Source organism: Rattus norvegicus, chromosome 1 (genome assembly GCF_021556685.1).
Source record: "Rattus norvegicus strain SHRSP/BbbUtx chromosome 1, alternate assembly SHRSP_T2T, whole genome shotgun sequence".
NCBI lineage: Eukaryota > Metazoa > Chordata > Mammalia > Rodentia > Muridae > Rattus > Rattus norvegicus.
The window spans coordinates 86,567,361-86,584,153 of record NC_141534.1 but is presented as its reverse complement, the minus strand read 5'-3'; the positions used below and the strand labels follow the sequence as shown (position 1 = coordinate 86,584,153).

The 16,793-nt window shown below is 37.0% G+C and overlaps 1 protein-coding gene and 1 pseudogene across 1 annotated transcript in view; both read left to right on the top strand.

Moving 5' to 3' along the window:
• The window catches only part of LOC134485278 (alcohol sulfotransferase-like), an 85,984-nt gene extending 74,300 nt beyond the window's left edge, over positions 1-11,684 (top strand). Inside the window, exons 5-6 of the mRNA XM_087606690.1 lie at positions 4,297-4,474; positions 11,458-11,684. Coding sequence (XP_087462816.1) covers positions 4,297-4,474; positions 11,458-11,570 — 291 coding nt within the window. The 3' untranslated portion in view covers positions 11,571-11,684. The remainder of the gene's footprint in view (positions 1-4,296; positions 4,475-11,457) is intronic.
• The window catches only part of Ncl-ps3 (nucleolin, pseudogene 3), a 421,287-nt pseudogene that overhangs the window by 99,534 nt on the left and 304,960 nt on the right, over positions 1-16,793 (top strand).

Below are 16,793 nucleotides of genomic sequence, written 5' to 3'. Positions count from 1 at the left end.
GCGGAATATTTGTACATGTGTCACAGGCTAGAAAAATTTGAGAGAAGCGAACTTTAATTAAGAAAATGTCTCCATAATATCTAGCTCTAGGCAGTTCTGCAAGCATTACCATAATCATTGATTGAAGGGGAAGGGCCCAACCCTCACAGGAGCTGTCATCCATGAGTTCTTTAAGAAAATAGGGTATACGTAGTATGGTAAAGGAGGCAGCAGGCAGCATGCTTCTATTGCCTAAGCATCATTTCCAACCACAAGGTTCCTGCACATTTTAACATCTTGTCCTGACATCCTGCAATGATGTATAATAGTGATATGTAAGTTCAAGTGAAATGAGATGTGATAAAAGAAAAACTATCATATAGAAATTAGAACAGTCAAAACAACAAAACTAATAGAATCTAATTAAAAGTACTAGGATCCAAGGTCCACACATTCACTCACTCAGGAATCTCGCGAAAACACTAAACTTGAGACAATGTTATAGACAGAGAGTATGTGGGACAGACACACCCAAGCTCTGTTCATGCTGCTTCCCTCTCCGTTAGTCCATACCACTTTGTGCTCTCAATTTTCTCTTTCTTTAACAATCTATTATGCCTTTCTTTTGCAGGGTTCCCTGATCTCTGAAAAGAGGGATTTGATAGAGATGTCCATTTAGGGTGTCTCACACTATTTAATTATTTATTATTTAATTTATTGCTGTAGGTTTCTATATTTGTCCCCGTTTGCTGCAAGAGAAAGTTTCTTTGATGATGCTTAAGCAAGGCACTGTTCAATGCATATAGGATAAAATAATGAGGAGTCATTTTACTACTTTTTTTTTCTTTTTAAGATCAATATTTTGTTCTACCACAGGGCCCTGGGCTGTCTAGTCTCAGGTCCATGGTTACCCATGTAGTTTATGATACAGACTCCATATCATGGAATGGGAATTAATTAAAATCAGTTATTGGTTTTATATTCCCATAAGCTTTGAGCCACCACTGACCTAACTTATCTCACAAGTAGTACAGCAGTATCAATAGAAGGATTTGTGTCCAGCTTGGTTTATATTTCTCTTTGTGAGCAGGCAAAGTGCCTTTCTGTACTAAAGGGACACTAGGATGTAAGGGTGGATGTTCTCTCTAGGGACCAACTTCACATTCATTTATTTGTATAGGTGTTGTCTTTATCAATTGGAGACTTGCTGTCAGTTTGTTGAGAGCAATTTCTAATCTTATCAACAGTCTGTTTTATTTTTTATCTTTGGTTGTTGTTGTTGATGGTGATTCGAGGGGATCCATTTAGACATCAGCACAATTAGATGTAACACAATCCTAATACTGGAATTTTTCATTCACTCATTCTCTTTCTTTGGAACAAGAGATGGCCATTATTTGGTGATTTCACTTTGAACACTTTCATATATGCATAGATTTTAGGAAGTTTCCACTGTTTTAGGTTTCAATTCTACCTCCCAAATGTCTCTTAATTTTACCTGTCTTTCCACATACTCCGTTTCAAAACCCCCTCTCCCTTCCCCTTTCCCACTTGATTCCTAAATCCTAGCTCTTGAACATGCTTTCATAGTTTGTTCTGTATATTTAATTTTTGAATTATTATGTGCTCAGGGAACTTTTTTCCTGGTCCAATCTACTTGGTGTTCTGTATGCTTCATGAATGTTGATAGGCATCTCTTTCTTCAGGTTAGTACTTTAGGCTTTATACTGGCTGGTTTTGTGTATTAATTTGAAACAAGCTGGAATTATAACAAATTTTAATGACTCCCTTAAGGAAATGCCTCCATGAGATCCAGCTGTAAGGTATTTATCAATCCGTGATTATTGTGGGTGGACCCTTGTGCGTGGTACCAATCCTGGGCTGGTACTCATGGTTTCTGTAAGAAACCAAGCTGAACAAGCCAGGGGAAGCAAGCCTGTAAGTAACATCCTTTCATGGCCTCTGTATCAGCTCCTGCTTCTTGACCTGCAGATGTTCCACTCTTGACTTCCTTTGGTAATGAAATATAAATTGAATATACCCTTCTCTCCCAAATTTACTCCTTGGTCATGATTTTGTGCAGGAATAGACACTGTGACTAAGACAGGCATCTTAGTTTAGGAAGATAATTAGTTTAGGTGCTGATAGCTTGTCTTGTCTTTATTGGGTGGGAGTTTTGTTTCCTGGTTTCTGTTTCACTCTGGTTATTAAGATAATGGGGTAGATTTATTTATTCTGTAGAAACTAAATTGCAGTACCAGATTTCAGTGTGTGTGAGTCATGGGACCTCAGAGTTAGGCATATATATGTACTGGACTCAATAGAGGGACTACACAAGAGGGAATACAGCAAGATATTCCACCAGGATCTGTTTAGTATATCTCCAAGAAGTGGGGTCAGAGAGTGAGGAGAGGCCACAGAAGTAGGTTTGATAAAATGGTGGGGATGAGACTCACAGAATCGATTTGAAGAACGTTCAGGGAAATGAAGATGTGAAGTGGACACCTAATTGCTTCCCTGACCATAATTGGGTGTAGCTTCCTTGGGAGTCCATTCTGGAGTTGAGGGCTGGGGCAAAGCAATTCTCTTAACAAAGTTTTGTGTTTTGCTGCAGAGATAAGTAGGTGTCTGTGTCATTGGACTTAAGACATGTTGGGAGAAGTGAAAGATTTATCTGTAGATAGTCTACCTGTTTCTATAACCAGAGTATTCTGCTAATTTCCAGGAAGTGTTGAACTTGGGATCTGGAATAATGCAATAAGTGGAGGGCATAATTTTAGAAGGGAATGGTCTTTGGATCCACTAGAGAAGGAAAGTGTTGTCACGTTGTTTTTTTTTTTGTTATTTTTTTTTCTTTTTGTGTTTTGGATTGTTTTTGTTTTGTTTTGTTTATTTTGTCCTTTTTTGTTTTCCTTTTTTCTGCAGAACTGAGGATGAGACTTGGGCATGGGTTCTAGAAAAGCAGAGGGAAAGGTGAAGGTCTGCTGTCACCCTATCTGTTTCACTGAAAGGGTTGAGAAAAGTAATTATTGATAAAAAAGTACAACCATACAAAAAAAAAACAAAACATGAAATTATCATAAAATAATTTGACCTCTTATTTTTCTCTCTCAGGAATCAGGAAGATTACATGTAAAAAAGAATTTTCATTACAGTCATTTTCTTATATCTAGAATCTTTTACTTAATCATCATGAAATTAAGTTTTCCCAAGGAAGCATCACTACTTAGCTGTCTGCTACACAGTAGTGCATATCCCCATTAGCCTCCTTTTTGACCATTCAACATTCTTTTCAGTTATTGTCATGATTGTTTTCTTTTGTATGAAATATTAAGTGGAACTGTGATAAATATATAAAAACAAGTTTTAAACCAAGAAATCTTCATGGCTCCATTCAAAGCACAACTTTTAATGTTCAAAGATTTTTATTTTTAATGCCTATCTCCTGCAAATAAACCCATTGCAGTAGTGCACAGATATTATTGTGAAAATTAGAGATTTGATATAAAAAATGTTAAATTTGATGCCCACCTGAGCTGCAACCTGAGAAACTTACTCAAAACGAAATCTCTCAGAATTACCCCAAGTAATTAATATTGACAATATTTTATGTAACTTCTTTAAAGCAGTATTGTTTACACTTAGCCTAAGCAAACAGTATTATGTGGCATAAACACTAAACTATGTCTAAGTCTTTGTACGCGTCCCTCCATTTGCCTTGATCATTGTCTAGCAGTATTTTATTAAGGTTCCTTAAATATCCCAGGGCAGGTTAGGTACAGTTGTATATACTTTCCATGCCAGGACTTGAAAGGAAAAAGCCAGTTAGATGTATCACTTATCTCTTTGAGCTTGAAGTACACTGGTCTCCATAGCAACTTCCACTGCATAAGACAAAACTCCATATTGAGGCAGTGTCTTAAAAAAATCTCAGTATACTTAGTGAGTTTATCAGCACGAATATTTTACAATGGCACTATGGAGATGGAGGTACAAGTGGCTGAAGTTCAATGTCTTTATTCTCTACAAAGCAAGTTTAAGTTTAACCTTGGTTCTATGATAACATAGCTCTAATATTTTTCCCTCCCTAAAAAGAAACAACATCCTTCGTCATTTTTCAATATATACATGTTTTTTATGTATTACCTGACTTTATTCCATATTGTTTTTAGCCTAAATCCCATTCATGCTCTCTCATTTATTGATGCCCCTTCTTTGCATCCATTTTCTCATTCTCCATTTACAGACTTCTTCTTCACATCGGTTATCTCAGAGCTTTCTGTTTATCACCTTCATTTCTGTTTCTTCTACTTTCAGGATACAATGGGATCCATAAAGAAGATATGTGACTTCCTGGGGAAAAAATTAGAGCCAGATGAGCTGAATTTGGTCCTCAAGTATAGTTCCTTCCAAGTCGTGAAAGAAAACAACATGTCCAATTATAGCCTCATGGAGAAGGAACTGATTCTTACTGGTTTTACTTTCATGAGAAAAGGTAATGAGATTGTCTCTCTTCAAAATATGTCAGAAAACATTAAGAACTTTTTGTGAAAAAGAATCTCTATGAAAGTGTTTGAAATGTACAAATAATCACTGTTCACCACTGATAGCTTCTCACAAATATTACAGATGAATAATTTTATGGAGAAGATGGTGGCATCAAACACTGTGAAAAGTTGATTTTTTCTGGGAGATGACCTTGGGATTGACGATAGGTCATGTTCATTAACTTTAGTGAAAAAAAATGGTAAAGTAGTCATGTTTGTATTGGGTATTGTAAAGTTCACTTTATTACAATCATAAACTCTAAAATATAAAAAATGCAATAGAGTAGACCAAATGTATCAAGGATGATAAATACAGAATGATAAAAATTACATTAACACCTGGAAAAGATGTTGAAGAGTACAATAGTGCAACCCTATAATAGGGCAGAGTAGACAAGAAAAAGACTAAGAAAATTCTCTAGGGTTAAAATCTGATGGTTTCAATTTATGTGTTGAGTACTCTGTTTGTGTCAGAAGAGGGCATGAAATTTCATTACAGATGCTTGTGAGCCATCATGTGGTGACTTTGAATTAAACTCAGGAACTCAAGAAAAGTAGTCAGTGCTCATAACACCTTAACAATCTCAGCAGCCTCTTTCTTAAATGGAGGAAAACTTGGAGCAATGTCACTAAGTTCAGAAACTAGACAAGGCTAAACAATCTAACCCTACCTTTTAAATATAGTGCTTCAGGTCCTAGGTTTAGCAATCAGACAACAAAAAGAGGTCAAAGGAATTAAAATTGGAAATGAAGAAGTTAAAACCGTACTAATTGCAGGTGATATGATGGTATATTTAAGTGACAGCAAAAATTCCACCAGAGAATTCGAAAACATGATAAACAACTTCAACAAAGGACTGGATATATCATTAAATTAAACAAAGACATACCCTTCTTCTACTAAAAGGATAAACAGGCAGAGAAAAGAAATTAGGAAAATAACACCCTTTTCAATAGTCACAAATAATATAAAATATCTTGAAGTGACTCTAACCAGGCAACTGAAAATCTGCATGATGAGAACTTCAAGCCTGTGAAAAAGGAAATGGGAGTTCTAAGAAGATAGAAAGATCTGCCATGCTCATGGATTGGCAGGACTAAGATAGTAAAAATGGCTATCTTGATGAAAGAATCTACACATTCAATACAATCTCCATAAAAATTCCAACTCAATTCTAAAAAAAGATTTAGAAAGATCAATTTTCAAATTCATTTGGAATAAAAAAAAAACAAGGAAAGGAAAATCTATTCACAACAATAAAAGACCTTCTGGGGGAATAAACACCCCTGACCTCATAATTTACTATAGAGCTATCAGGATTAAAAACTGAACTGTATTAGAACAAAGACAGGCAGGCAGATCATGGAATGTAATTGAAGATGCAGAAATGAATCCACAAAACTATTGTCACTTTATCTTTGAAAAAGAAGCTGAAACCCTCCATTGGAACAAAGACAGCCTTTTCAACAAATGAAGGATATCCATATAAAATCAGATACACTGAAACTAATTGAAAAGTAAGAGAGGAAAACCCTCAAACACTTAGGCACAAGGAAAAATTTCCTAAACATTACACCAGTAGCTTATGAGCTGAGATCAAGAATCAACAAATGGGACCTCATAAAATTGCCATTTTCTGTAAGGAAATGAATACTGTCAATAGGACAGAGAGGTAACAAATAAATTGGGAAAAGATCTGTACCAATCTTACATCTGAGAGAGGGCTAATGTCCAATATGCACAAATAACTCAAGAAGTTAGACCCCAGAGAATCAAATAACTCTATTAAAATGGGGTACAGTGCTAAACTAAGAATATTTTACTGAGGAATATGCGATGGCCATGAAGCCACAAATGACATCTCCAATATACTTTGCCATCCAGGAAATGCAAATCAAAACAACCCTGAGATTCCACCTCAAACCAGTCAAGATGGCTAAGGTCAAAACTTCATGAGGCAGTGCATGCTGGTGAGGATGTGGAGAAATAGGAACATTCCACCATTGCTGGTGGGAGTAAAAGCTGGTACAAACACTCTGGAAATCAATCTGGTGGTTCCTCAGAAAATTGGACATAGTACTACATGAAGGTTCAGCTAAACTACTCCTGGGCATATACCCACAAGATGTTCCAATATATAACAAGAACACATTCTCCACTATGTTCATTGCAGCCATATTTATAATATCTAGAAGCTATAAAGAACCAAGATGTCCTTGAACAGATGAATGGATACAGAAAATGAAGTACACTTACATAATGGAGTACTACTCAGCTTATTAAACCAATCATGTCATGGATTTCTTAAGCAAATGGATGGAACTAGAAAATATCTTCCTGAGTGAGGTAACCCAATCACAACAAAAACCCCAAATATGATGCACACTCACTAATAAGTCGATATAAGCCAAAAAGATGAGAATAACAAAGATACAATTCATATGAAGTTTAATAAGAAGGAAGACCTTAGTGTGTCTTATCAAGTCATTCATAGAAGGATGAACATAATATTCAACAGGAGGAAATATGAAGTCAAATTGTGGAGCAGGGACTGAAGGAAATTCCTTCAAGAGACTGCCCCACCTGAGGATTCATCCCGTTTAGAGTCATCAAACCTAGACTTCATTGCAAATGCCAAGAAGTACTTGCTGACAGAAGCCAGATATAGGTGTCTCCTGAGAGCCTATATCTGAGCCTGACAAATACAGAGACAGATTCTCACAACCAGCCATTGGACTGAGAACAGGGTACTTAATGAAGGAGTTAGAGAAAGAATTGAATGAGCGGAACATGCTTGCGTCTCCATAGGAAGAAATACAATATCAACCATCCAGAACCCCCAGAGCTGCCAGGTACTAAACCACCAAAGAGTAAACATGGAAAGACCCATGACTCCAGCTGGATGTCTAGCAGAGGACGGCCTTTTTGGGCTTCAATGGGGGGAGAGGCCTTGGTCCTGTGAAGGCTCAAAGCACTATTATAGGGGAATGTCAATGATGGGAGGCAGGATTGGGTTAGAGGGTAGAGAGGCAGCCTCAAAGAGGCAGGGGGAGGGGCAATGGAATATTGGGTATCTGGAGTGAAAACTGGGAAAAGGGATTACATTAGAAATGTAAATAAAGAAAATATCCAATAAAAAATCTGACAGCATTTGTCAACCTATGTTTGATTACTTTATGTTCATGACCCTTTTCTTTTTTGAATTGTCTCTCCTGGAAAGGGAATTTCATTTCTCTGCATGTCTCTGCCACATCTCTGTCCTGGGAACAGATTGTGTGTGTGTGTGTGTGTGTGTGTGTGTGTGTCATTTCATAGCTATGCAAATAACGTATGACTTTGCCAGAATGAATCAGACCTTGAGCCTTACCCAGACTTGATTAGGTTTTGATAGGTTAGATGAAACTGAGAGTAGAAGAAAAAGGGTGTTGGATTTAATAAGAAAAAGATATGGATTTAATTTTTTCCATAATTTAAGTGCATCAGCCTTTACCTTCAGTTCTCCTCTGCTTCAGAGTGAGATTTTATACTAGCAAAATAAGAATATCAGGAGTTTTCATAGATAATGAAATCAAATACTTACCAGATTGTATTTAATCTGATACTCTTAGTAACCTCATAATAGGAAAATTTGACACAAAATTAAGCACTATATGTCACCATTCACTACAAGAAAATGGGTATCTATATACTAGATATTAAGGCCCCTGGAAGAATACACTGCTGTTGCCATATTAACTCATACTCCTCCACTGCAGACTCAGTGGAGATATATTTCTCTGCACTAGAACTGAAGGACTCACCTAAAAGAAGTAGTCTGTTCTTAGATTACCTATAATGAATCAGAATTTGGCAGGGGTAAAACAGTATATGAATATAAAATTATGTTATCAAATACCTAAAATATCAAGAAGCTCTGCTAATATCAAAGGAATAAGGAAACTGACAAGCAAAAACTTTAGCGGAGACACATCAGAACAGATGGAAAATAAATTAAGACAAATTTCCATGACAACAATTATTATTTGTGCTTTTCCAGGAAGTTTCTTCTAGGATGAGACCGCACATGGATTTAATCTCTTCCAAATGTATATACTCTTTGTCATGCAGGATAGATTATAAGAGCAATACATACATACATACATACATACATACATACATACATACATGAATGCATGCATGAATGTATGCATAAGACCATAATATAATTCTGTCAAGTACTTGATCAGACTTCATAAATCTTTTGTATTTTAATTATCCTAGTGATTATATGTGGCATAATTTTGCATTTGAAAATAACTATTATTTTGGGGGATTATATTTTTTAAACTAGTGTGATGCATAGGTAGTAAGCCATGTACCTCTGGAAACCAAGTCACTAGTTGGGGATACCAAATTCATTAACAATCTGCTTCACTACCTTATAGAGGAAAATAAAATGGATATGAGTGGGAACAATTTTGAAAGGAAAAAGAATGTAAACATATTATTTTTCTTCTCAATTTCTATATCAGATTGGTGGTGTTTTTGAATCATCCATGTATGAACAAGTCAAATATTAATTCTAATCGCAATTTCATTATTTATCATTAGATAACCTAATTCCCTAAATCATAAATCTTTAAAATTCTGTATTAAATGTAGACTTGCCTTAGATTGAAATAAGTCACTACACCAATTTTCCCATATTCTTTAATTCTTCTTCCTGAGTCACAAGTAAAATATATTTTATTGTCTCTGGAGAGCTACTTTTCAGCTTTACCCAGTAGACTCGATCATTCAAGTTGATGAGATGAATGTGGATTTAACCTCTAAGCAATAATTTTCCACATGCAATTGTAGTCATTGTAATTCCACAATTATATACAGCAGGAAATGCAAACTAGAGATATGTTCACCATCATTCAATCCCTGTTTGATTGACGAGACTTTTGTAAAGGCAATACCACAATCAGGACATGTGTAGGAAGTATCTTCTGACAAACTTCAAAAGTCCAAGCCCTCATTACTTCACAGTGTATGTTTACTCTACAAAGTACTAGGGCCATTTACTCTTTTTACTGGTATTTTCAGAAGACAATGATCAGAGATGCAAAGGGAAGGTGACCGATGGAATGCAGAAGAAGCCTGCCATGTGCAGGCCAAAACGAAAAGTCTACAATGGTCTGAACAAAATACCATGATGTGAGAGCTGCACCCTCCAGAACTATGAGGAAAATCCTTTTCAACAAGAACTAACCTACCATATGTTTGGCTTATCCTGCCATCTGGCTAATCCTTCCATCTGAGGCACACAAGTTTGGGTAGATTTTTAGAAAATATTAATGAAAATAAATGTACATCTGTAAGGTGCAAAGGATTTTGACATAGGTGGACTTTGAACTCCATGTGTGTACCTCCAAAGATCTGTTTCTCTGATGGATTGCTTTATTCTATCGTGAAGCCAAATTGAGTTTGTTGAGATTCTTGTAGTCCAGTTTCTATCTGGTTTGGCTTATCAGGATCCAGACATGATGTGGAAAACAGTAAGAAATCTTGGTTTAATAATGAATAATGTAAGAAACCTGAGAATAGCAATGGATACTGATAGGCACCCTTCTATTCAGAAGACATTTTATATTCATATTAGTTAATGGTATATTATTTGAATATGCTGTATTAGTGATTTACATTTTTACTACTTCTTTATATATTTTTTAATATGGACCACAGGGGGATTAAAATTAACTTATATGATAAAATAGAAAGAAAGAAATGTGATAAAGAAAAGCATGACTTCTATTGTCGATCTTTTTGGATTCCATTCCACATCCATCACTATCACACTGGGGAAATCTCAAAGACTAATTTTTCCTCATCAGCAAAGTTAGAGCACTGCCTATGACTTTCTCACAAAATCTTGAATTCAATAAAAAAAATTCCACACTGAGTTCGTCCTATAAGTCTGTCACTCTTTGTGAAATGAATTATTTAGTAATTTAAGAAACACTTGCTTTTGAAATATATTAGATGCATGTTCTGTGCGTATATTTAAAGCAGAAATACATGGAACACATCACAGTGCCACAGCTAGGCAATACAGAAAGGATGGGTGCTGTGGGGTGGTAAATGGAAGAAAGATGGTATGAGAATTTTACTGCATCATTAGTAAGGACCAAGATGTAATTATATGAAAGATATTATGCCTCTGGTGTGAAGCAAGACACAACACAGCATGAGCAGTTGGACAATTTCTGTGGCTAAATTTAAAGACCTTCTGTAATGGAGTAGTGAAAACCAATGTGTGGTCAGAAGAGACAGTGCTGCAAAGGTTAGGACTGAAATTGTACAGATCTTCATGCATCACAAAACAACGTGGCTGAGTGAAACAGAACTCCTGCAATGTTGTCAGCTGGGAATGTCTGAGTAACCTGTTTCCTGTGGGAAAATCAAAGCAGCTGAACTTCTGCTCATAACTGTATATGCAGCACTCATGTAAACTCACACACATAAGTTTATCTTTTTAAAGATATTATTTGAATGTTGCTTGCATGCTGTGAAGAACTTCTATAAGTTAACACTAAAATGTAGATAGTACAGTTGAAGTCTGTTTTGATAATTGAGATGATAAACACTCTTAAGTTGGATAATGTGATAGAAACATTTGATGGGAAGTAGGAATAATCTGGATAAATAAAAAGGTCAAGTCAGTGTTGCTGCTCTTAGATTGTCTAGCATATAGGTTGGGTGAGGAAAAGGTAGGACATAATTTCCACAGAGGAAGAAGTCTGTATATATGATTTCAGAGATTAAGTATGTTTCTACAGAAAATGGTAGTTTGCTTTATTAACTGTGAGGTCTTTATCAAATAGATGGTAAGAGCATATGGTGGGAGGAGCCAGAGCAGTGTAAGTCCATTATTAACCCACCTATATGTTTGCTTCACATTTCCAGGCACAACTAATGACTGGAAGAATCACTTCACAGTAGCCCAAGCTGAAGCCTTTGATAAAGTGTTCCAGGAGAAAATGGCCGGTTTCCCTCCAGGGATGTTCCCATGGGAATAAATTTTCAAAAGTTTTAAATATTTTATGAACACTGATGTTTATGTTTATGTTGTTCTATGATGTCTGAATAACTGAATGTGATCATTGAATAAATCCTGTTGTGGAATTGTGAAAGTAATTTTTTAAAAGATAGTATTATTAATACTAGTAGTATCAGCAGTGGTGGTGGTGGTGGTGGTGGTGGTGGTGGTGGTGGTGGTGGTGGGTGTACCTTTCAGTTTGTAGTGCCTTTAGATGCCAGAACACTGCACTGGTACTAGGGACCTGCAGTTTCATTAAGCTGTAAACTTCTTGCTTTGGGTGCTAGAAACTGACCTCAGGTCCTCTGCCTAAACAATACAGTACTACTAATATCTCTCCATTTTTAGAGTCATGTCTTCAGCCTAGAATCATGGAGTCTTGAGTCATCAAATATTTGCTACTTTTATTAATGTTTTATAGTATATTATCAGCAAATTCCTATTTATTTACTAGAATTCCAGCTTTAAAACATTTTATTTTCTTTTATAAGTAATTTATTTGCGGTTTTATTTACTGGGAATGGATACAAGAAAACATTCTCAATGTGATGCTATGGAAATTAAACATGTATTAATTAGTACTTACATATTTATTATACTTTGCACAAATATCACCTTAAAACACACACATATATATATATTATTTTTCTCTTTTTTCATTTATTTATTTCCTTATTTATTCACTTTTCATGATGGTTGCAGCCATCTTTTCTCCTCTCCATCCCACACTGATAACTTCCTCCCTCTGCCTCCTCTTCTCTTCTCCTCAAGGAATGGGGGCCCTGCTATTCTCCCTCTTAGGGAAGAACCCACCGTGGCACATCAAATCAAATCAGGACTGACTTTCCTAATGAGTCCAGTGAAAGCAGCCCAACTATGAGAAAGTGATCCAAAGGCAGGGAACAGAGTCGAAGTCAGAGACTGCCCTTGCCTCAATTGGTTTTCTAGAGACTCACATGAAGACTAAGATTCACAATAGCTACTTACGTGTAGGCGGCCTAGGTCCAATTAGTGCATGGTTCAGTCTTTGGGAGCCAATATAGGCCCAGGTTACTTGCCTCTGTAGATCTTCTTCTGGTGATCTTGACCATTGCAGCTCCTTCAATCCTATACACAACTCTTCCTTAAGACTCCCTGAGCTTTGTCTAATGCTTGGATGTTGTTCTTGGTCTGTTTTCATCAAATGCTGGATAAAACCTCGAAGATATCAGATACAGTAGACTCTTATTTGCAAGAATAGCAGAGTATCATTAAATAGTGTCAAGGGTTTGCTATTTGCCCTATGGTGGTATTGTTGTAAAATTATAAAAAGGTTTGTCTTTTCCCCCACTAGGTCCAGCACTGCAGTGCCCAAAGATATCTAGTAGATATCTTGCCAGAAACGCACATCCCAATGCAGCCCAGTGTATCTGCCACCACACATACACCCAAACTCAATTCTCCACAAGAAAGAACACAAACACAAAAACCTCTGATCCAATTGATAAGATATAATTGCCCACCTAATCATACAAAGCTCTGTACACATCCATGCCTTAAGAATATTCATAAAAATATAGAAATACACAGAGTGGAATCTTAACATCATCTTCCATGTTCTCTCCGCGGCTTTTCTTCCAGCCTCCCCAGTCTTTCCCCATTTCCATCAGAGTCTCTTCCTCTTCCCTCAAACTTTTCTCCCTTCTATCCTTGCTCCTCTTTCAGTGACAGACCTCATTCTGTCTTGTACCTTCCTATACACGCGTGATGACATCATCCCAAAATTCACCCATTTTGTCTAACTTAAAAAAAACTTTCTCACAAATGTAAGCTGAGTACAACAATTATCACTTTGTAATTAAAAGCATAAAATATATATAGCACCCAGTCAAGCACTTTATCATTTAAATAGAACATTAATCCCTTACAGCTAAATAAAAGCTTAAAAAGACGGATACCAGGTACCAAAGTTAAATCAGGAACAAATAAACCATCTAAACAACTCCATAACTCCTAAAGAAATAGAAGCAGTTATTAACAGCCTCCCAACCAAAAAGAGCCCAGGTCCAGATGTGTTCAGTTCAGAATTCTATCAACCCTTCATAGAAGACCTCATACCGATACTGTCCAAACTATTCCACAAAATAGAAACAGAGCACTACCAAATTCCTTCTATGAAGCCACAATTACTCTTATACTGAAACCTCACAAAGACCCAACAAAGAAAGAGAAATTCAGACCAATTTCCCTTATAAATATTGACACAAACATACATAGGATTTTTGCAAACTGAATCCAAGAACACATCAAAACGATCATCCATCAGGATCAAGTAGGCTTCATTCCAGGGATGCAGGGATTATTTAATATATGAAAATCCATCAATATAATCCACCATATAAAAACCTCAAATGTAAGAACCACATGGTTATTTCATTAGATGCCGAGAAAGAATTTGACAAAATTCAACCTCCCTTCATTATAAAAGACCTGGACAGATGAGGAATTCAATGCCCATATCTAGACATAATAAAACCAATATACAGCAAACCAGTAGCTAATATCAAACTACTTGGGGAGAAACTTGAAGCAGTCCCATTAAAATCAGCAATTAGGCAAGGCTGCCTACTCTCTCCCTACTTATTCAATATAGTACTTGAAGTACTAGCCAGAGCAATTGGTCAGTGAAAGGAGGTCAAAGGAATACAAATTGGAAGGGAAGAAATCAAAATATCACCATTTGCCAATGATATGATAGTATACTTAAGCAACCCCAAAATTCCACCAGAGAATTACTTAACCTGGTAAACAACTTCAGCAAATTGTCAGGGTACAAAATTTACTCAAACAAATCAGTAGCCTTCCTCTACTCACAGGATAAAGAGGCTCAGAAAGAAATTAAGGAAATGACACCATTCCCAATAATTCCAAATACCATAAAAGATCTTGGTGTGACTTTAACCGAGCAAGTGAAAGATCTTTATGACAAGAACTTCAAATTTCTGAAGAAAGAACTTGAGGAAGACTATAGAAGATGGAAAGATCTTCCATGCTCATGGATTGGCAGGATTAATATAGTAAAGATGGCCTTTTGTCAAAAGCAATATGCAGACTCAATGTAATCCCTATCAAAATTCCTACTCAATATTTTATAGAGATAGAAAGAACAATTTGCAAATTCATTTGGAATAACAACAAACCCAGGATTGTGAAAATTATACTCAACAATTAAAGAGCTTCTTGGGTAAATCAGCATCCCTGACTTCAAGCAGGAATACAGAGCAGTAGTCATAAAAACTGTATAGAATTGGTACAGAGATAGGCAGATTGATCAGTCGAACAGAATTGAAGACCTAGAAATGAACCCACACACCTATAGCCACTTGATATGTGTCAAAGGAGCTAAAGCCATACAATGAAAGGAAGATAGCATTTTCAACAAATGGCGCTGGGTCAACTGGCAGTCAGCATGTAGAAGAATGCATATTGGTCCATTCTTATCATGATGTACAAAGCTTAAGTCTAAGTGGATCAAGGACACCCATAAAAAACCAGATACTCTAAAGCTAATAGAATAAAAAGTGGGGAAGAGTCTTGAACACATGGGCACTGGGGAAAATTTCCTGAACAAAACACCAATGGCTTATTCTCTAAGATCAAGAATCGACAAATTGGACCTCACAAAATTACAAAGCTTTTTTTTTATTAACTTGAGTATTTCTTATTTACATTTCGAGTGTTATTCCCTTTCCCGGGTTCCGGGCCAACAACCCACTTATCACTCCCCCACCCCTTCTTTATGGCTCTTTCCCTCCTGATCCTCCCCATTGCCACCCTCCCCCCAAGAATCACGTTCACTGGGGGTTCAGGCTTAGCAGGACCAAGGGCTTCCCCTTCCACTGATGATCTTACTAGGATATTCACTGCTACGTATGAGGTCAGAGTCCAGGGTCAGTCCATGTATAGTCTTTAGGTAGTGGCTTAGTCCCTAGAAGCTCTGGTTGCTTGGCATTGTTGTACATATGGGGTCTCGAGCCCCTTCAAGCTCTTCCAGTTCTTTCTCTGATTCCTTCAACGGGGGTCCTATTCTCAGTTCAGTGGTTTGTTGCTGGCATTCGGCTCTGTATTTGCTGTATTCTGGCTGTGTCTCTCAGGAGCGATCTACATCCAGCTCCTGTCGGTCTGCACTTCTTTGCTTCATCCATCTTGTCTAATTGGGTGGCTGTATATGTATGGGCCACATGTGGGGCAGGCTCTGAATGGGTGTTACTTCAGTCTCTGTTTTAATCTTTGCCTCTCCCTTCCCTGCCAAGGGTATTCTTTTTCTTCATTTAAAGAAGGAGTGAAGCATTCACATTTTGATCATCCGTCTTGAGTTTTGTTTGTTCTAGGGATCTAGGGTAATTCAAGCATTTGGGCTAATAGCCACTTATCAATGAGTGCATACCATGTATGTCTTTCTGTGATTGGGTTAGCTCACTCAGGATGATATTTTCCGGTTCCAACCATTTGCCTACGAATTTCATAAACTCGTTGTTTTTGATAGCTGAGTAATATTCCATTGTGTAGATGTACCACATTTTCTGTATCCATTCCTCTGTTGAAGGGCATCTGGGTTCTTTCTAGTTTCTGGCTATTATAAATAAGGCTGCGATGAACATAGTGGAGCACGTGTCTCTTTTATATGTTGAGGCATCTTTTGGGTATATGCCCAAGAGAGGTATAGCTGGATCCTCAGGCAGTTCAATGTCCAATTTTCTGAGGAACCTACAGACTGATTTCCAGAATGGTTTTACCAGTCTGCAATCCCACCAACAATGGAGGAGTGTTCCTCTTTTTTCCACATCCTCGCCAGCTACTGCTGTCACCTGAGTTTTTGATCTTAGCCATTCTCACTGGTGCGAGGTGAAATCTCAGGGTTGTTTTGATTTGCATTTCCCTTATGACTAAAGATGTTGAACATTTCTTTTTTTTTTTTTTTTTTGCAATCAGCAAGAGGGTTTATTGGAAAACACAGGTACCTGTGGGCACACAGTCTCTTCGGAGGACTTGCGCGCCCAGCAGCTCCAGCATGGGGCTTTTATAGGGATTGGGGAAGCAGAAGCGGGCGTACAAGCAGATGCATAGTTACGGGGATTGGTGGATTCAAACGAGGCACATAGACATGTTCACATATGATTGGCTATTTCACATGATGAGGTAATAAGGTATAGCTACACACATT